This window comes from Colletotrichum acutatum (genome assembly GCF_030867785.1).
Source record: "Colletotrichum acutatum strain CBS 112980 chromosome Unknown BDZ83scaffold_102, whole genome shotgun sequence".
NCBI classification, from domain to species: domain Eukaryota; kingdom Fungi; phylum Ascomycota; class Sordariomycetes; order Glomerellales; family Glomerellaceae; genus Colletotrichum; species Colletotrichum acutatum.
This window is the reverse complement of record NW_026849096.1, coordinates 14,945-34,648: the sequence shown is the minus strand read 5'-3', so window position 1 is coordinate 34,648 and position 19,704 is coordinate 14,945. Positions and strand designations below refer to the sequence as shown.

Here is a 19,704-nt window from a genome sequence, read left to right as displayed (position 1 = left end):
GGCACGATAGTGAGGGCCATCGTTGAATTCTGATCATCCCCGACTTCCGGCCCGAGGGAATGGTCGCCGCCTCATCTCCGTGTACAACGTCGGACCAAGCCCGACGCTTAGCTACCATATCGGAGTGAAACATGCCACCCGTGTGTCTTCATTGTGGGCTGGGATGATGCGAGACCAGGCTAAACCATCGGATTGGCTGCGGAGAAAATCCTTATTCTGCAAGCTCTCAACCGACAATCCAGTCAAACACGGCCAACTACGGGAATCAGGGTGTTGCTGCGGGGTGTCAGATGCGGTATCACCATCGCGGCGCGATATGGCGTCACGCCGGGCTCGGCCCCGACCCCACCGAGGCTGTCGTTATCTCCAATCTGGAGCCGTGGGCGGCCAACTGTCGGAGAACATGGGTATTTTGATAAAAGTGCTTGCATGACCCGGTTTCTGCAGCTCTGATGTGCAGATAAAGTGTTTTGTAAAGTAACTTTGAAGTCTGACTGGGAACTCGAAACAACGAAATGGGGAGTACAAGCCAGCCACAGCAGCTTCAAGTTGCCATCATCGGCGCAGGTGTCGCCGGTTTGACAGCCGCGATCGCGTTGAAAGAGCATCCTGGAATCAACGTTCAGATCTATGAAAAGGCGACAGAGCTACGAGAAGTCGGCGCGTCTATAGCTCTGGGGCCGAATGGCTTGCGTACGTTGGAAAAACTGGGTGTTCACAATGCCTTGGACGATTCGATTGCTTTCCGCAACAAATCGGGTTATCCAATGATCTACCGGTGAGTATGCCGACATTATACCTTTTGGTGGCTGGACCTGATCATACGTTTAGCCATTACAAGACTGGTGAGATCGTCTCGGTAGATGAGCACCACGGAAGCGTGGAAGCGCGCCATAAGACGGCAAGATTCCACCGTCCACATCTGCAGCAAGCTTTGCTCAAGCATATCGACCCTGCCCGTATTCACCTCAAAAAGGCCTTTAAAGATATCGAGAATGAAAAGTCAACAGGTAGGCTGAGGATCACATTTGCCGATGGCACCGCCGTCAAGACAGACATCCTCCTCGGCGCAGACGGCATCCACTCTGGCGTGCGGAGCTTCTACGTCCCATCATCTCGGTCAAAGTGGACCGGCTGGACAGCATTCCGCGCGGTTTACCCCGTCTCCCATCTGTCTCACATTCCCGATATTCCAGACGAGGCGGAGCACTGGTGGGGTATCGATCGGACGTGGTTCATGTCGAAGCTCGGCAAGAATCTTTTTTGTATCGTCGCTTCTCACCAAAGCGACCCTGACGCACCAGATGCGCTGTACAAAGACACAGTGTGGAATACTGGCAGCGACATCAACCTGCTCAAGAAGCACTACAGCGAATGGCACCGCCTGGTGCGCGAAATCATCGAAGCGACGCCTGCGGATTCATTGAAGGTGTACCCCAACGCTTCTGCCCATGGGCTAGAGAGCTGGGTTCTAGGCCAGGATAGGGTAACATTCGCTGGTGATGCAGCGCACGCCCATGGTGGAGCTTTCGCTGCGGGTGGAAGTCTCGCGATTGACGATGCCTGGGCTTTTGCGGCATCGATCCAGCACGTGTTTCCTCCTTCGGCTACGGAGCTCCCATCGGCAGCAGACATTGCGACAGCGTTGAAGTTGTATGAGAAGACCCGGAAGTCGCACACGGACAGAGTGCTTGATACGGTTCATTCAACGAATAAGAAAAAGGTTGAAAGGTTGGCTGTGGTGGAGAACGATGATGACTTGCGGGCGAGGATGAAGAATCGGGTTGAGCCTGTTTGGATCCATGAACATGATGTCGAGTTGGTATTCAGACAGGTCTTGGCGCAGGAACAAAGTCTTGAAGCCTCAGGAGCGACATCGAATCCGTCAGAAGTACAGATAGAAAGCCGCCTTTAGATGCTGAACATGGTGCATGGTGCTCCGAAGTTGAGAAATCTTGGTAGCTTTCGTGAGAGAATCTCCCGAGAAATCCCCTGAAAGTGGCAGCAGTGATCTTGGTATATCTGATGGAATATTCTGTGGATGCTTTCGAAATGCTGTAGCAACGAGTAGGCCATCTATTCGATGAAGGTCTGCTATCTGTCGTCTATCACATCCCAATAGCACATATTGCGGAGACGCTCGAATCTTGCCTGGATCCTCACGGCGGATATGTGTAGCTTTCCCAGACCTCGTGCCAATATGGAAATCATAAGAAGCAGCATTGAATGAGCCCGTGTCTCGAGTAGATGAAGTAAAGTTGGTTAATCAAGTCGATGCTTCTTGGTGATGACTGGTGTTGGTTGGTGTTGGTTTGTGAGCAGACGGCGGGGAAGGGAGCTGAAGGTACGTCCCTGCGCTAGCCCCATCAGATCCCGCTGGTGGTCTGTGCTGACTCCCACCTCCGAGATCCACTTTGAGAGCGGTGATTGGCCAACGTTTCAGCCGTTTCTCGACGCTTTCGCGCTAAGCGCCAGTCGCGAGATGTCCGTGCTTCTCGTCCAATCATTGAGCTCGCGCAGGATCCACTCTGGCTCCTTCCCGTCCTGCAGTGTGATGCAAGTACCTTCGTACCTCTCCCTCTCCCTTCCTCACTGCGAGCTGCGGCCTGCGACATCCCGGCGATCCTCATCCTCAGCCGCTCTTCCTCCTCCTCCCAAGGACGACGCCGGAAGGCTGCATCCCAACACGAAGTTTTTGCTCCCTTCTCCCCTCCTTCGACCCTTGTTTTGTGGCTTTTTCTACTGTTGCTGCGCCTGCGGCCTCCCTTCCTCACCGATCGTTTACCCCGCCGAGCCGCTGCGACCAACACGCAAAATGACTTCTTAGTACTTCAACTTCTTTCCTGACTTGCGAATATCGACATGGCATAGCCTGGCCTATTTCTACTCGATGCTTCTTGGATAAGTGGCAACGCAATACGATAGGCTATGAGGCCGAATCTATGCCTTCCACTCACTATTCTCAGTTGTAGGCGTGCCCTCGAAGCTAAGACATGGACTTGGATTCTGACCTCCCTTTCCGCTCAAAGCTCCTCGATCCGACCATGGCACCGCACACGAAGTCCGCCCTGTCAGCTCCGAGAACCCCGAAGAAACCTACCCAAACCGACCGAGTCAGAGATGTCATTGATAAGCTCAATCGAGAATACAACCTCGCCATTGAGATACCCGATGTGACACTTACACCGTCCTCGACCCGGCAGCGCGCCGAACAGGATACCGCCTTTGCCCGCAGCGAAAAGATTGTCCGTGATATCCGATTCCATTGCTTCCAAAGCAACTTGCTGGATAGGATTCTCAATTCCTTTCACATGGAAGCTAGAGCTGCTAGTGAGACGTGGATCCGGTTATTTAATGATGCCGAACCTATCCCGGGACCTGGAGGGGCTCCCAAGGCTGAGTCACCTGGCCAATTATTAGAGTTGCAGGTAATTCTCAGCGATATATTGGATAAGGCTCATGCTCAGGTCAAGGCACGCAAATTAACTCGGAATCACACCGGACCAGCAGTCTTCGCCTCGACTGAATCAAGCAAGTCAAAGAGGAGATCCGAAATAGACACCAAAGCCGAATCACCCAAGAGAGTCAGGGGAAGCCCCTTACGGGGAGAGGAGAGAGAAGGTGTGATTTCCAATGCTCTGGACAAAATTCCAAGTCGTTCTCGATCAGCAATACCCGAGGCCATGCCGGCACAGTTCACCAGGGAGACCTGGAGGCCGAACAAGTCTTTCGATACTTCCCTCTATACCTCGACTTCTGTGCGCCAAAGCGTGTGCGGGACCATTTCTCACACGACATCTGCGAGCACTAGTCGGACGTCACTCTTTTCCAAGGTAGACGATCGACTACCGTGCACCCAAGAGACAGTCCCAGTTCCTCTTGAGGAAGAAGAGATGCGCCGGGAGTTTCTGGATCAAGCACCGAATTCCTCACAGTCGCAGGAGCTTTTCCCAGCATCTTCTGGTCATCTCGATGCACTGAATATCTCCTTCACGGAACACGAAGTAGAATCCGCGAAGAAGAGGTCTAGAACACCAGCAGATCTCCGTCCCGAACCGCTCGCCAGCCCTTCTAAGAGATCAACCATCTACTCAGAGATCTCGGGTCTTCAAGATCCATGCTTGTGCGAGCCAGTCTCCACTCCTCTCAAACGATCCGAGCCGGTTGATCTTCGATCCCGTCTTGACGCCTCGTGGCGTAAGTTCTTCCGCTGATGGACGTTGAGGCCGCCGCCCGAACTATTGATACGGGGTTGAATCGACCAAGTGCTAACCATTTTGCCAGCCAGATTTCCCAGGTGGCTCAACCGCGCGCCATTCGCTGTCGCATGGGAAATGACGCGCATCGCAGTGCATTGCGAAGTCGACCTTGGAGAAGTGATGATGGACTATGACGAATCGTGGATCAACTACAACCAGCTGTGGAAGTCACTTTTAGCCCATCCCGGTTTCGCTGGCAAATCATTCCCTGAGCGTCCTAGTACGGACGCTTGGGCTGCTGCCATGTCTGGCTTTAACACAGTCCGAGGACAGCACGTAGTATTTTCTGCTCGTTTTGATCAAGTTCCTCGAGCGAAGAAGAAGGGTCCCATGTTCTCATTGTCGATGCAGCCCATCGCCTTGGATCAAGGCTGTCGTTTGCACCGTCATTTCGGTTCCGATCGGTTTCTCGAAATATTGATCCCAAATCCCAAAGGGTGGCATGAACCCATTAAAGAGCCCGAAGTGTCACAAGAGGTCGTCCATTGGTTCTCTTCAAAGCGGCATTACCTCGCAGGCAGGCAGTGGCGGGCTTTCTTCTCCAGAGACGCCGGATACAAGACGCCACAGAAAAACCTGACTATGGGCCCTGAGCCAAAGCCCGTCTATCAAGACAAAATCAGTCTCTTTGCCGAGAACGGCAACAACTTCCATGCAGCCCTCCCTCTCGGAAAATCTTCTCATGACAATCCTCGGGAGTTTAGGGCTAAGCTCAGCACTGGGGAGATGCTCGACTGGCTTCTTCAATTTGAGCACAACAAGGAACAGCCACTTCTCAAGTTGTTCTCCCGTATCCAGCTTGGTGAGAGAGGCGCCCTCAAGTCTGCAGTCTGTAATGTCTACTGATCCGCTTTATAGGATTGAGCAAAACGACGCCAGTGATCGTTCTCGAGCCCAATCAAATACGTCACCAGAAAAAGGACATACTCTCGCCGACTGGCATGGTCATGAACGATGGAATCGGCCTCATGTCTCGCGCACTTGCTCGCAAAGTCAGAGATGTTCTTGGACTAAGTGATGTTCCGTCTGCTGTTCAGGCTCGCTTTGGTCCTGCCAAGGGCATGTGGATGACCGATGTCTTTGGTGACGACGACAGTCTGTGGATAGAGACCTGGCCGTCTCAACGGAAGTGGAACTGTGACTATGTTGACCCGCAGCATCGCACGCTCGAAATTCGTGCTCATTCGATGGAACCACGATCTGCGAGCCTCAACGTTCAGTTCCTTCCAGTCCTCGAAGACCGAGCCAAAGACAGAGACGCAATGAAACACACTATTGGAAAGATCCTTGAGAACGAACTATATCGGTCGCTAGAGGAGCAAAAGAACGCGATGAAGTATCCCTTGGAGTTCCGCAAATGGAATGTTGAAAATTCTTCCACAAGAAAGCAGCGGCTTACCTGTGGACGGGTGCCTTTCTTGGCTGGTCTCCCGGACTCGCAAGAAGAGACCATGAACTTCCTTCTGGATGGTGGATTCGAGCCACTGAAGCAGAAGTTTCTCCAAGAGATTGCCTGGAATTTAAGGCGAAGCAAGTGCGAAAATCTGTTGAAGAAGATGAGCATCCAGGTGCCCAACTCAGCCTACTTCTTCATGGTGGTCGACATGTGGAACATACTCGAAGAGAACGAAGTGCACTTATGCTTTTCGTCAAAGTTCCAGACAGAGACCTTTTCGGACTCCATGCTCCATGGTTGCGACGTCCTCGTGGCTCGCTCTCCGGCGCATTTTGTGAGCGATATTCAGAGGGTGAAGGCCGTATTCAAACCAGAGCTACACGCTCTCAAAGACGTCGTTATTTTCTCAGCCAAAGGAAACGTCCCTCTTGCAGACAAATTGTCAGGTGGTGACTATGATGGCGACAAGGCGTGGGTCTGCTGGGAGCCAGCAATTGTGTCTAATTTTGAAAACGCAGAGGTACCGCCGAGCCCCAATTTATCAAGCTACTTGAGGAAAGACAAAACAACGTTTGGGGATCTTGTTCAACAGCAAGGCGAAAAGGCTATATCGGAAATGATCGACCGCAGCATTGCCTTCAGCATGAAGCCTAGCTATTTGGGTATTGTGACCGCGTACAAAGAGAGGCTTTGCTACTATCTCAACAGCGTGAACAACCATTACGCCCTCTGGTTGAGCGCTCTTCTGGGCAACCTTGTTGACCAGGCCAAACAGGGCTTTGACTTTACAGAAGAAGATTGGTACAGGTTCTGCCGAGAGCGGCTCGACAGTCACCAATTTAACGGTCTGCCAGAGCCGGCTTACAAGTCTGAATGTTGGTCGCACCCCCGGTCACCAGTCCACATAATCGACATCTTAAGGTTCGTGGTGGCGAAGCCAGCCATTGAAAAGGAACTGGCAAAGTTCCACAAGTCAATGGTCACGAGGTCGAATGAATCTGGGTATGAGCTGCGATCTCTTCGCTCAACCAAAGCTAGCGAAGAGGAGCTAACAGCGGAACTGTGGGATCCTGATCTCACCAAGCTTCATGAAGCTTTCGGGAAACATGCAACGAAGGACCCGGCGTTAAAAAAGATTTTGCGAAATCTGAAGACCGACTTGGAGGGTGCCGAAAAGAGTTGGAGCGAAAAGGTTGGCTCGAGCAAAGACAAGGACGACATGAACCGCGCCATACTCGAAGTGTATGAAGAATGGCGCTTGATTGAACCCCGTCCAGATGGTGCGCTTGAGCCACTGACCGACGCCTTACTGAGGCAGACGTACGCGAGCGAGGACCACACTACCTGGGCTTTACTGCGTGCCAGTACAACATTCAAGATGTTTTACAATCGCAAAACAAAGTTTGTTTGGCGGATGGCGGGCATTCAACTGCAGTTCATCAAGGCAATGACTACAGCAGGGCCTGACAGAGTCCTTGTCCCTGTGGTTCCGAGCATGTACGCGGCCCTGAAGCCGGACGCGAAATTCATTACCCAGGCCACCTCAAGACTGAAGGATGAAGGGTCCGAGTATCCTGGTTTCGACTCGGACGGCGAGAATGATTGGGATGGATCAGGAGGAGAGGAATGATTGCATCCCTATACACCTATCATGTCTTTTCGCAAGAGCAACCCGCGGTCCGCCGACATAGGTGCTCTATTTTTGGACTACAGTTCTGCTTATATCCAAAGCTAGACTTGGGATCAGAAAGACTTGGAGCTTGGAAAACGAAAAGAAGACGGAGCTATGATGAGGGAACGAAAGAAATGCGGTTTGGAATTTGCTCGGAAGCGATTCTGCGGATACCCTTTGTATGTTTGTTGGAGCTTTTCGTACGCTACCTTACCGCGTCGCGCATGAGAGCACGCGAGGACATGTACGGCCGGTTTTCCTTTCTGATTGTGGCGAGTCTCAACCTTTGTGTCCTGATGCCTTTCTCGTGACCAACGCCCCGTTGACCCCAACGTAAGCCCTGTGGGAGATGCTTGAGGAGGCCATATACGATACACAAACATGGCAACTTTAATGAATGGATCCTAGGCACCAGCAATAAGATCTTTTGTCAAAATTTCTATTTCCCTTCATCTTCTGACACACATCGACGTTTTCTTCCTCTGAAAAGTTTGCCCAGAACACGATCGAATTCCTCGAAGCATATTCCTCTTTACCAAAGCTTTAGCACCCTCGCAATGTCATTATCACTCCCGTTTAAACGAGAGAGCCAGGACCCGGAGATTAGGCCCCTGAGGTCAGTTACTGCGTCGTCTAATAATCATACGTTACTAACCAGTACATCAAGTAAGAAGAGGATTAACATGGCATCGTCGACGCGTTCTAGTCAACCACCCGCGCTACCGGGATTGGTTCGAGCAATTAACGCCCCTGAGGCACCCTTTTCCTCCGACAGGAGAGGTATTAATTTGCATCCATCGGCAGCCTGGCACACGCGCGGCTCGGATGCGACGTACTCTGCGCGAGCGGATGATATCATCTGCAGAGATCCCTCGCAGTGCCCCTATGGTCCCGAGGCGGGTCTCCATTCTTTCCTCAGGCACGGTCATCCCCACAGCAAGAAGAAGGTCAAATGTGCAGACAAGACTGTAGAGCTGTTGCGGGTTACGAAGCGATCTTCGGGTGAACCGGAGGGCGAGGTCGAGGATCAGACGCGCCCCGACTCTACTTCTAAGCGGCGTGAACCGGTCGTAGTTTGGATGAATGGGGATACAGGAATGAAGATGGAGTCTCCCAAGGAAGCAGTGAGGGTCGTCGAATCGTACTGTAGGACCAAATTCGAGGAGGGAGAGGCAGGCTCCCAAGTCACTTTTGGCCCTTATCATCGGTCTCTTCTTGAGACCATGATACAGGACATTCCCGTTGCGCCAGAGTCGGCCCAGAAGGTCGCCTCTGGTACTCGAGCGAAGCATGGTCCGCCGCCTCCTCTTCATCAGGAGAAGCATATGCCGGCACCTTGTCTCGCGGGCGGCGGCCGGACTCCCCCGCGCAACCCGGTTACCGAGCAGACCGAAGCAGAGAAGCGTAAGGTATTGGGGGAGGTGATGTTTCAGATGGCAAATCACGCGTACTATCGCGAGAAGGAATCTAATCCGAAACAGCCAGTAGTAGATATGCAGCGCGAGGGAGTTGCCTCTGCGTTGAACAGTCAAGAGCATTTCCGACAGGCCGCTGAGACTGCGCGCAAGCGGCTACAGGAGCAGAAGCTCCGCGCGAAGAAGGCGCAAGAAGAAGAGGAGTTGAAGAAAGAGGCGCTGAGACGGAAAGAGTTCCAGCGACAGGAGTTTGAACAGCAGAATCAGCAGCAGCAGCGAGAGTACCAGCTGAAGCACGACGAAGCGCGCACGCGCAAGCGGACTCAAATGGAAGAGCGCATCACCAGGCACCTAGAGCGAGAGGCCCAGATGAAGCAGCAAGAGTACGAGCTCGAGCAGAAGCAGAGGCAGGAGGACTTTTCCAAACAGAGACCGCTAGAGAAGCATCAGCTCGAGATGAAGCAGCGTCAGGAATTCCAGCTCAAGCAGAAGCAGCAGCAAAAAGAGTACGAGCTCCAGGAGAAGCAACAGCAGCAAGACTACGTCGGGCTGATGTTGAAGAAGCAGCAAGAATGCAATCTCGAGATAGAGAAGCTGCAAGATGAGGAGAGGCAGAAGCTGCAGCAGAAGCAGGCAGAGCTGCAGCGTCAGGAAGAGCAAGCCAAGCAGAGACAGCGAGAGGAGTATCAGCTCCAACAAAAGCAGCAGCAGCAGCAGCAGCAGCAAGACCTCGAGCGCAGGAAGAAAGCATCACAAGAACTTAGGCTCAAGCAGCAGCAGCGACACGAAGCTCTGCTCAAGAGCAAGCAGGAGCTCGAAGCGCTGCAGAGTGGAGTCAGACAGCGTGAGGCCGAGCTCATGCAGAAGCAGCGACAAGAGTACGAGTTCAAGGAGAGGCAGAAACGAGAGGAGCAGAAGCGGGTGCAGCTGAAGCGGCAGGCAGAGTACGAAGCCAAGAAGCAGCAGATCGAGGCTTCTGATGTCTCCTCTAAGCCTGTTTACAACCCTGAGCAGGGGTATGCCGACATGATTGAGATGATCAAGAACTGGCAGCTTTCGGCGACGAAGGGGATCCATTCCATCTCGGAAGAGTTGGGCCGAATCTCTGCTACCGCGGCCAAGGCGGAGGAGCAGATCGAGCGGGACGCCGTCTCTGCGGAGGTTCGTCCCGAGCCCGAGGCTGTGGCCAAGGCGGCTGAGGCTTCAAAGGCGCCAGAGGTTGAGGCCGATCGTGAGATTCCTCCCTTCTCGTTGGGTTATCCTCTCTCCCCTGTCATTGACCCCGTAAGTACACCCTGTATCGGTTCGCCATCTCGTTATCACCCCGCTGACACCAGATATTCACAGCACAATCGGTCCCGTCCCGGTGCGAACCCGAGTCAAGGGATGATGTATAGACTCGTCAAGAAAGAGGACGATGTCCAGACCTTTGAATTTGTCAGCCACGAGGATGCCCAAGATCCCGTGGAAGAGTTCATCATCGCGGAGCCTATGAACTGCTGCGAGAATGGCAAGAATTGCGAGAATTGCGACTGCCAGAAGTCTCCGCAGGCTGGCATTGCTAGAGCATTGCCTTTGGAGTTCTTTGATGATGATTTCCTCCTTATTTGATGCGCTTCAGAGGTTGAGTTACGAATAAAGGTATGGCGTTTAGGGGTTCATAAGTTTCCTACCCCGGCCGACGGGCAGTTCCGGGAATACAGTCTCCAGGGCAGATATACGGTGCCCAGTTTTCAAGATCGTAATTCTATAGTTTTCTGACCCGTCAATCTACCGGCTTTAGTGATTCTGACCGCGTTGTTATAGAGACGTGAGTGAATTGAGGCTGCCGTTCTCATTCTGCCGACAGGTACCGTCTGATAGGTATCATGTGCACAGGGGTTTGGCGGCAGGATATGGACATGGAATATGGAATCTTTGTTTTGCCATGGATAGTGTTATTGTATTGTTTTTCGAGGGTTTATCAGTTTCTACGTGTTTTTGCTAGCATGATATGCGATGTTGGTGTTGGTTGATGATGGTGCTCTGCATCATGGACTCCTCAGAGTCATGGGCCATGGCATGGCATTTGAGCTGTTAAAGAAACGCCTCTGAATCTCAAGAAACCTAACGCCGTGCCCTGAAGTCGGGAAAATGAGCAAATGTTCAATCGCTCTGCATGTTGGCAGTCAACCCAGAATCCTCAGGCCTCCTTGGCCGGGTCCTGGAAGAAGATGACCTGAACAGTGACATCATCCCTGACGTTCCTCGCCAACGGCGGGTACGCGAGCGTGACTCCGGTGAAGAGGGACCGACGCGTGCCGCCCAGCGCGTTCTTGATCAGATGCACGGCCGCATTGTCGAGGTCTTCGACGACAAAGTGCTCCGGCTTGGCGTACCAGTTTGCCCAGCCTGCGGACATGTCGAACTCGCTCTTGACCCCCGGATTTAGGGCGAGCTTGTCTTGCGGTGTCTTCTCGCCGGCCTTCTTGGCCGTGATCCAGCGCGACACGCATTCCACCGCGTTTTCGGACGAAATGTGGTCCCATAGGCCATCGGAAGCAAGGATGACAAAGTCGGGGCCCTTGATCTCGGTAACTGTGGTCACGACGGGTGCGGCGGTCATGTACGGCGGCGTGAGGTACTTGGGTCGCACGCCAGTGCCGAAGAAGTCGTTCTGGGCTTCCTTGATGGCGTCTGCGGTCCACTTCCAGCGGTGGTCGCCAAACGCACGGGTGACGGCGATGCCGAAGAGGCGGCCGCTCTTGGTGTCGATCATGTCCGCCTCCTCGCCCGGATGCTCCTTGGCGATGCGATCAAACTCATCCTTGTTGTGGCCCGTCTGGTCCTTGGAGAGGGCGCGCGCGGAGTGCGAGGTCGCGCCGGGGGCGATGGAGCCCAGAACGGCGCGGGAGTCACCGGTGCAGGCGACGCGGAGGGTTGAGGTAGCCGGGTCGAAGATGGAGAGGAGGGCGCAGGAGCCTGCGATGGCGGGGGCGATGGCGGCGATGACGTTGGAGTCGGCGGGCTCGACGGCGCCGGATTTGAGGCCGGCTATGGCCTCTTGGGCGTTGGACGTAATGAGGTCATCGAGATTGGTGAAAGCCTTGACGATGGCTGCCTCGACTGCTGCGTCTTCGGTGCCACGGCTGAGTTGAGCGATGGAGGAGGATACGGCAGGGATAAGGGCGCTCTTGAGCAGTAGCGAGGTTGCCCATCCGCTGATTCAGTCAGTATCAGCAGTGTTGGAGAGGCGAAAATGACATCTAGACTCACGCATGACCATCATAGACGCCGTTGTACAATGTCTCAGAGCTTCCAACACCCGGGCCAAGGGAGAATGTCATGACGTCCTCGACAGGGTGGTTGCTGGCGACTCTCGCGGCGTGGACGTGGGTGTGCTTGCCCTCAGCAGTGAAAGATCCCACAAAGACATCCTCACGGAGCTTCGCGTCCGCAGTCTCGAAGCTGCCCCCATCAACGGGTGTTTTGGCCAGGGCATCCAAGTCAACGGGTCCGGATCCCAGGCTGGGAAGAGTGCCAGGCTTCAGGCTCGAAGGGATGCTGGTGGCCTTGCCCTTGCCACTTCCGCGATCTCGCACCACGTCGGCGATGAACCAGCCGGCGGCGACGCTAGCAGCTCCGAGTGCGTACTTTGGTAAGTTGGAGGAGGAGCTTGGTGACGGGCCGGTGCTACTCGAATTTGGACGCGTCCAACGCGGAGCCGAAGCGCGGATGGTGCGCGCGGGGGCATGGAACCGGAGGGAGGCCCCGGCATTGGGGCGGCATGCACGCTGCAGCATCATGGACCTTTTGAATGCTTGGTTGGTGTGGGTGGTTTAGCTTGGCGATCCCTCAATCATCTGGGTGCGGCTGCGGCTCTCCTTTTGTAGAGTGGATGGAAGGATGATGGTGATGATGTGTCAGGGAATCATGGGCCGCTCTGGTTGTTTTGAGACGAAATTCTGAGTGATGAAGTGAACAAGAGTGTGAGAGTAAATGTGAAAGTGAATGTGAGAGTGAAAATGAGATTGAGAGGTGAGTGAGATTTTGATGAGGTGAGACGGAGTAAGCTGCGGTGAATCGCCGTTGCTGTGGCAGGTGGTCGCGTGCCTGCTTTCTTCCATCCCTGGCTCTTTCCAATTCTCGTTTCGCCCATTTTCCCTCTGCGGCACGGACCGCACGGCACCAACAGCAGCAAAGGAGCAAATTGCACCTTGGACTCAGCCTCGCTGCCTCACTGAACAAAACCAGGAACTCGGGAGGGGGAAAACGGGGTGACGGGTCGAAGGATTCATGCATCTCACACAGCTTCTTATTTCCGTTTAGTCTGATCTATGTGTGACTCACAAACGGAGTGAACCCGAACCGTGGTTGGTTGATTTGATGTCGGCTGTGAAGCATCACGAGAGCAATGGTCTAGGATGTTGCTAGCCAACCACTTCATCAGTTTCGCTCAAAAGGTTCACTTCATCGAGCCTCTGAAAGCACCTTGAGCCTTGCCATCACCCAATGCTCTTCCGCTATTGGTTCGGAATCTCAATTCTCAGAGTGACGCATATTGGCCTCGTCTCCCGATTCACATAAATTTCATCCATTCCCACAACGTCAGCAACCATATCAAATACGATGGCAACATCCAGAAGTTTTCAAACGTGTCAGAGCCATGTTACGTATGCCTCTGAGAATCGCTGGCGACTTCAGGCCATATAGCATGCAAATCTCATCTTGCCTTTAGGGAATAATTTGACCCGTATATAGATTCAGCGGATCCACGCACCTACCGTTTACGCAAGTCCATGAAACACATCTGGTCGAGCAACAAAATTCAGCGCAAATGACTGCCCCAATCAACCTTTATAGGGCGTGTGAGATCTCAGGCTGGTTTCTAAGGAGCTCGGCCACTTTGGATCTGATGCCAGCCCCCCCCCCCCCCCGCCCCCGCGGCCCGGATCCTGAAGTCTCGGATGGAGTCCACCATACGCAGGTTCCATTTCGAGAAGCCGGCCGATAAGCGCTAGCTTGAGTCTGCCATCAGATACGCTTTGTCTGACATCTTGTACTCTTGGGCAATCGTCACTCAGACGGAATCTGAAGCTCAGATATATGTTGTAGAAGATGCCTGCCATAGGGGTTGCAGGAGTCTGCACGCAGAACCTATTTCCACACATTATCCGACAGATGAGCCCAACTCGTATTGTCCCTCTTCTGTGAAATAGCATAGAGTCAGCAAGTCATTAGCTACACGTGCGTTAGAAAGTTACATTCACAAATATGTACTGACTGATGAGATTGAAGCTCTACGTTCATCTCTATTTCGGTTCTAACCTTGAAGAATTCTATAATGTAACCTGTGAAGTCCTAGTCTGTATCACTGTCATCTCTCATCATGATATCGTCTGCCGTTTGGTCAATTGGCGATGGTACACTTTAGATCTGCACAAGTCGGATCGAGCCATGTGGCAGAGCTGAATATTCGAGATACCCTTCGGATTAAGAATTTTTTAACGACATTTTGAGACATCTTCTGTTGAGTTTGTAGAGCCCACGGAGACTGAAGTACTCTCAGCTAAGCCTGAGGAGGTGGATCGAGAAGTTGTGCCAGTTTTACATTTCCATGATATGAGATGGAAGGGGTAGATTTTCACCTAGAAGATGCACATTAAAAACTATCGATGACTTGAGGGCATCGACCGGTAAGTTATGTGCCCGAATATTTCTGAGTGCCCAAGTTATCAGTGACGACATGCTCAACTTCTTTGCCCTTCCTATCGGCATTCGCTAATGCTCTACACTTGACGGTGTGGCGTAACGTCTGATAGGTCCAACTCCAGAGTGGATCACACCGGCCATGGTGCTAAGCGCCAACTAGTATGACTGAGCCTGATTCGTCGTTGTTGGTCGCATCTGCAAGCTGAACATGGAATTCAGTGTACTGAGTCCTGGCTGCCAACCTGCTATTAACCAACACAGCCACCCGGCTTAACAAGCCAGGATGAAGAGAAGTAAACTAGAAGAATATGAACATATCATGCAGAACTCGCACAGCCCAACGAAACGTGCTCGAACAAGGCTGAATCTACAAGGTTGTTTTTACACTTGGTATTAAATAATTGAAAATTATACGTCCATCACCTAAGGAAAATCATGCCCAACAGGTGCCAAGTAAATCGCTCGCTATGTCGCCAAAGGCTGTCAAGATGCGGTTGAAAGCCGTGCCGGGTCATATGTGGTTCTCGAATCCCCTATTCTCCGAGCCTACGGTTATTCCGCCGGAAATTGGTCCAAGATCGGAGAGTACGCCCGATTTGCTCGTTGTAGCCGTACGTGAAAGCGTGTACTAAGCCAATATACTGTGAAGACGCCAGGAGACCAATGAGCCAGTTTGGCGAGGTGCCACCCTGTATCTCGATCAGTCGGTTCACAATCCCAGGCGTCCAGAGAATGAGATAGCCGATTGGATAACCGTTCAACAATAGCATACGCCGCAGGTTTGGTGGTGGCGGGAGCTTTGGCGGTTCGGCGCACACGTCCGGTTCTCTCAAGCCTGTAGTATGGTCTCCTCCGATAGCTGCGTTGTGTGATGAGGCAAAGTTGAGGTCATCGACCTGATCGTTTCGGTCGTTGATCGGTGCTGTTGACGATGAATCGCTAGCCAAGCCCCGATTATCCTCCCGGTCGTGTGAAACGGTAAACGACGTCGTCTTCATGATATACTGCTCTGGTGGAGGCTTTTGATCTTCGCTGGATAACACAGTCTGTGTCCGGCGGCTCCGGCCTGTGGTAACAGCTTCGATAGAATTTTCCGAAAAACGGAAGCGGCCGAATAATCGTCTCAGTTTAATGTAAATGGCAGTATAGATGCCGACTGTCAAGAAGAATATCAAAAGGCGCCACCCAAAGGATAACGCCCAACGATATACGGCATACTTCTTCTGAATCCAGCACCAGTTCCCACCTACTGGGCCATATATATGCAATCCAAGGGCAGTAAAACCTAGGTCTGACGTCAAAATGTGCAATGTTCTGAATCTGGAGCAGTGAATGACTTACTAGTGATAATGCCTGGTATCCATGCACAGAGACATACTGCAAGGATGCGTTGTAGCGAAGAATCTTGCAGCAGATGATTCTTGTTGACAGTGAGAAGGACCGTTATCGAGATGAACAAGATATTGAAATCCGTCGTTTGGACTGTAAGCTGGCCCACCCATGCATTCATGGTACATCCTCCGGCAGGAAGTGCCTGGTCAAGAGGGCCATCCCTCAATAGTATGATACCAGTTACAGTATTGTTCACCATGTCGACAAAGTCTGAGAACGTATTGTTAGATACGACTTGATCCATTGCTTCTCGATATACATCATACCGGATAGTAATAGATTAACAATGAGCGCATGGCGGACATGCCGGCGTCTCGGAGGAGAAATAAAATGCAGAATTAGGACGGAAAATGTAAAAAAGGCGGATAAGACAGATCCGATGAAGGTTGGTATCGCGACGGCCAAGTCCACCTTTGTTGAAGCCATGTCGCAGCAAAGTTAATCGAACGATGGGCGTTGTGATCGTTCCGTAGTTTTAGGTAATGATACTAGGCCCGAAAGTCGTGGGCGACGTGGAGAATTCCAGTCCTGATCATTTGAAAACAAATGTTAAACAAGCATCTACGAATAGGAGGTGGAAGAGTAACTAACGCTTGTGCAAGAATTCGAGATTTGGGACATGGCTTTGCTAAGACCGTCTCACTATGCACGAGTACACATCTCTGTGCAGCTCTTGGTTCCAGCGAGGGGCCAGGTGTGTGCCTCGATCTACGAGTATCATTCCAGAAGAAAGCTTCTGACTTATAATACTGGCGAAATAGCAGCTGCCAATTCGTTAGCGTTGATAAGGTACATGCACCAAGTTGGATGAGCGCAATCCGTCTTTACCTTCACCTCGGTCAGTGTATGACCATCTCGTTTCACCGTTCACATTGGATTCGATGTGGGAGGAGTGCGCATTTTGGGCGTTCTCGTATTGTGGCTTAGTGCCCGTTACTCATAGGCGACAGTCCGTTAAGAGATAACGCCCACCCGGCAAGGGATGGAAAGAAGAAAAGATAGCGTGGGAGTAGAACCAGTGAGGAATTGAGATGGCAGCATCAGATGGCCGTCAGATGAAAGGAAAACGCCACTAGTTCGTCTTCCCTGTATGTATTCATTTGCTATCTCCCAGACAATGTCCACCTCAGTCAATCAAAGTGCACAATGCTATCAGTATGTCGCAACACCCCAATGCTCTTTCGTGGCCTCGGGGATTTAGCGCCTAATAAGCTTCGGAGCCCCCTGCCATTTTCTGTAGATCCGAGGCCTGATTGCGAGGCAAGATGGAAGTCCCCTGCGTGGCGTCGCAATGCTTGAAGGCTGCTGCACTGCTGATGCAAAGCCATTCCTTCCGGTTGACTGGTGTCTGAGACGCCCGAAACAGGGGCACACTCTACTCGTAGTATTGATCGTTGTTCTACCCCAGATCCATGCCGGTATTCACAGCTCATGTCTGCTAGGTGTGGGTGGCTAATCATTTCCAAGGGGGTTTACGGCAATACGGAACCCGCGAGTCAGTCATGATGGAACGAATCCTTGACTCCTGCTCACCATGGGTTCGTTCTCGTATGATAACGCTGGCGAGGACTGAGAACACGGCGCCCATGCGTCTACTCTTAGTGTCGTTTCTGATCCTTAGCCGTATCAGCTCTTCGCAAAAGAGCTGCCTTTCACGAACCACACGTTGATAGCACGTTGCTCAAGGATCCGGCCGCGGGGCACGGCCCGGATCCGAGATTCAGTGTTGTGTTGTCGACGGGCCCGTGGAAATTGGCGCGTGGTGCCATGATTAGAACACGGACATTCGCTACCTTGATATGCTTTTCGGACATTCTGAAGGCTTTCCTGGCCAATGTACCATCTGGCATGTGTGGCCAGGTTTCCCATGTTTTTGCTTCCATACATGCAGACCATCGACATGAATGATTGTAAATCTATGATTCTACGGCCAAGGCTTACAACGGAGAAAAGGGGCTTGGATACTTGAGCCCATCACGATAGGCAATTGATCACCGAAGTAATAACAATCAATTGTTAGGAAGTTGGGAATATATCAAGCTTTAGAAATCCTGTAGTCTAACGTCGAAATATGGGGCTACGGCTTGTGTTCCACCTCAAGCACGTGGCAGCTGAACAGCATCTGCAACGTCTAAGCAGTCCCCGCAAAGTTGTAGTAAGCGACTTGAAGGTTTTGACTAGCTAGCTAGCAGTGGACTGCTCTAGTTGAGGTCTAAAGTCAGATGGAAAAGTGTGGGAAGAGTTAGGTATGCAATCGATATGGTTGCCAACTCTACTTGATTGCCGCAATTTTGTCTCTGAACACAGGGTCACAGTCCTCATCGCCCATGCTTCTATAGGGATCAGCTACTGTGAGTACCTACGTCACATGCTGATGTGCCTTCCTGATGCCCGCTGTCTTTACGCCTTTGTTAGAACGCAATCTGACGGGACCGAGCCAGAAGGGCGCGGGTGCTCACTGGCCAGTAGAAGCCCACCCCCACAATCCCTAGAGCGCCTAGTTGATTATATAAGGTTAGTATGAGGGAATACTAGGCTTGACAACGATTCCAATGACTCAAATCTCTACACCCAACAAACGGCCTCTGGTGGAATTTAACAAGTAAGTTGATTTAGACTACTCATGTCATATGTCATCACGTTAATACTGACTCAGTCAAAGGAACTGAACAAGACCACAACTCAACATGGCTGCGGTATCGGCACCCCCGCTTGTTCACTCAGCCCTAGATGCCATCGGCAACACACCATGTGTACGGCTGCGGAGTGTTGTGCCGGAAGGTAGCGCCGACGTGTATCTAAAACTTGAGTCTCTCAACCCCACGGGCTCCTACAAAGATCGCCTAGCCAGAGCCATAGTCGAAGAGGCAGAACGCCGAGGAGACTTGAAGCCGGGATCGACCGTAGTGGAAGCCACCGGCGGTAGTACCGGGTCTTCTCTGGCTTTTGTATGCACCTTGAAGGGGTACGGATTTCATGCCGTCTGCTCGGATGTCTTCGCCAAAGAGAAATTGCGCACGATGGCTGCTTTTGGGGCCTTTGTCGATATCGTCCACAGCCCCACCGGCAAGATTACACCGGATCTGTTTCCGTCTATGGTTAAGAAGGCGAATACTATCGTTGAAGAGAACGAGGGGTACTACGCCGCAGACCAGTTCAAAAACAAGGACTGCATGGCGGGTTACAAGACGCTTGGAGACGAATTGGTCCAGCAATTCCCACAGGGAATCGACGCCTTCTGCGGTGCCATTGGCGGCGCTGGCATGGTTATGGGAGTTGCAAAGGTGCTCAAAGGTGTGCGTGCTGATACAAAAGTTATCACACTTGAGCCTGCATCGTCACCTGTTGTGGCCAAAGGACATGGAGGAGTCCACGGAATTGAAGGCATCAGTCCCGGATTCGTTCCGCCATTGCTTGACGACACCTTGTACGACGAAGCAAGAGCGTACCCGGAGGATGAGGCGCGGGCCATGTGCCGCAGGCTCGCAAAGGAAGAGGGACTCCTGACTGGAACTTCAACCGGACTTAATGTTGTGGGAGCTCTAGCCTTGGCCAAGGAACTTGGTCCTGGCAAAGTGGTTGTCACGGTGGCTTGTGATACGGGTCTCAAGTACACGAGCGGCACTCTGTATGAATAGTCTCACAGCAGAGTTGATAGACGTAAAGCAATGAGTTGCAGAGTCAACTCTGTCCTTGCTTGAAGTGCGTGTTATGCTGTCCATTAGTTTGCTCGGCATGAACAATCAGTTGGCTACTGCAGCTTCCAACGTCTCTGAGTTTACGACTCTGAGCATATCGTTGAAATTGAACCACCTTTGTTGTTGAGATGACAAGCCCTCAATCTTTCACGGTAGTCTCCACGCGCACGTCATGGGTTGA

The 19,704-nt window shown here is 52.2% G+C and overlaps 6 protein-coding genes across 6 annotated transcripts; 4 read left to right on the top strand and 2 right to left on the bottom strand.

Annotated features, from left to right (window-relative positions):
• The first annotated feature begins 260 nt into the window (after positions 1-260).
• Positions 261-2,389, top strand: BDZ83DRAFT_632943 (uncharacterized protein). The gene is made up of 2 exons (XM_060509004.1): positions 261-778; positions 832-2,389. The coding sequence occupies exons 1-2, from the start codon at positions 516-518 to the stop codon at positions 1,913-1,915; spliced, it is 1,347 nt and encodes a 448-aa protein (XP_060361158.1). The 5' UTR covers positions 261-515; the 3' UTR covers positions 1,916-2,389.
• Positions 2,390-3,044: 655 nt separating this feature from the next.
• Positions 3,045-7,285, top strand: BDZ83DRAFT_755483 (RNA-directed RNA polymerase; the record flags this gene model as incomplete). Its single annotated transcript, XM_060514619.1, has 3 exons — positions 3,045-4,197; positions 4,285-5,061; positions 5,118-7,285. 3 exons carry the CDS (start codon positions 3,045-3,047, stop codon positions 7,283-7,285), a joined length of 4,098 nt encoding a protein of 1,365 aa, XP_060361157.1.
• A 489-nt stretch (positions 7,286-7,774) lies between these two features.
• On the top strand, positions 7,775-10,747 carry BDZ83DRAFT_19521 (uncharacterized protein). Its single transcript, XM_060501622.1, has 2 exons — positions 7,775-10,026; positions 10,090-10,747. The coding sequence occupies exons 1-2, from the start codon at positions 7,885-7,887 to the stop codon at positions 10,351-10,353; spliced, it is 2,406 nt and encodes an 801-aa protein (XP_060361156.1). The 5' UTR covers positions 7,775-7,884; the 3' UTR covers positions 10,354-10,747.
• A 177-nt stretch (positions 10,748-10,924) lies between these two features.
• On the bottom strand, positions 10,925-12,527 carry BDZ83DRAFT_586007 (phosphatase 2C-like domain-containing protein; the record flags this gene model as incomplete). Its single annotated transcript, XM_060505903.1, has 2 exons — positions 10,925-11,942; positions 11,998-12,527. 2 exons carry the CDS (start codon positions 12,525-12,527, stop codon positions 10,925-10,927), a joined length of 1,548 nt encoding a protein of 515 aa, XP_060361155.1.
• A 2,439-nt stretch (positions 12,528-14,966) lies between these two features.
• On the bottom strand, positions 14,967-16,251 carry BDZ83DRAFT_586005 (G protein-coupled glucose receptor regulating Gpa2-domain-containing protein; the record flags this gene model as incomplete). Its single annotated transcript, XM_060505902.1, has 3 exons — positions 14,967-15,718; positions 15,775-16,035; positions 16,092-16,251. 3 exons carry the CDS (start codon positions 16,249-16,251, stop codon positions 14,967-14,969), a joined length of 1,173 nt encoding a protein of 390 aa, XP_060361154.1.
• A 2,261-nt stretch (positions 16,252-18,512) lies between these two features.
• Positions 18,513-19,463, top strand: BDZ83DRAFT_585979 (tryptophan synthase beta subunit-like PLP-dependent enzyme; the record flags this gene model as incomplete). The annotated part of the gene is made up of 1 exon (XM_060505899.1): positions 18,513-19,463. One exon carries the CDS (start codon positions 18,513-18,515, stop codon positions 19,461-19,463), a length of 951 nt encoding a protein of 316 aa, XP_060361153.1.
• Positions 19,464-19,704: the final 241 nt, after the last annotated feature.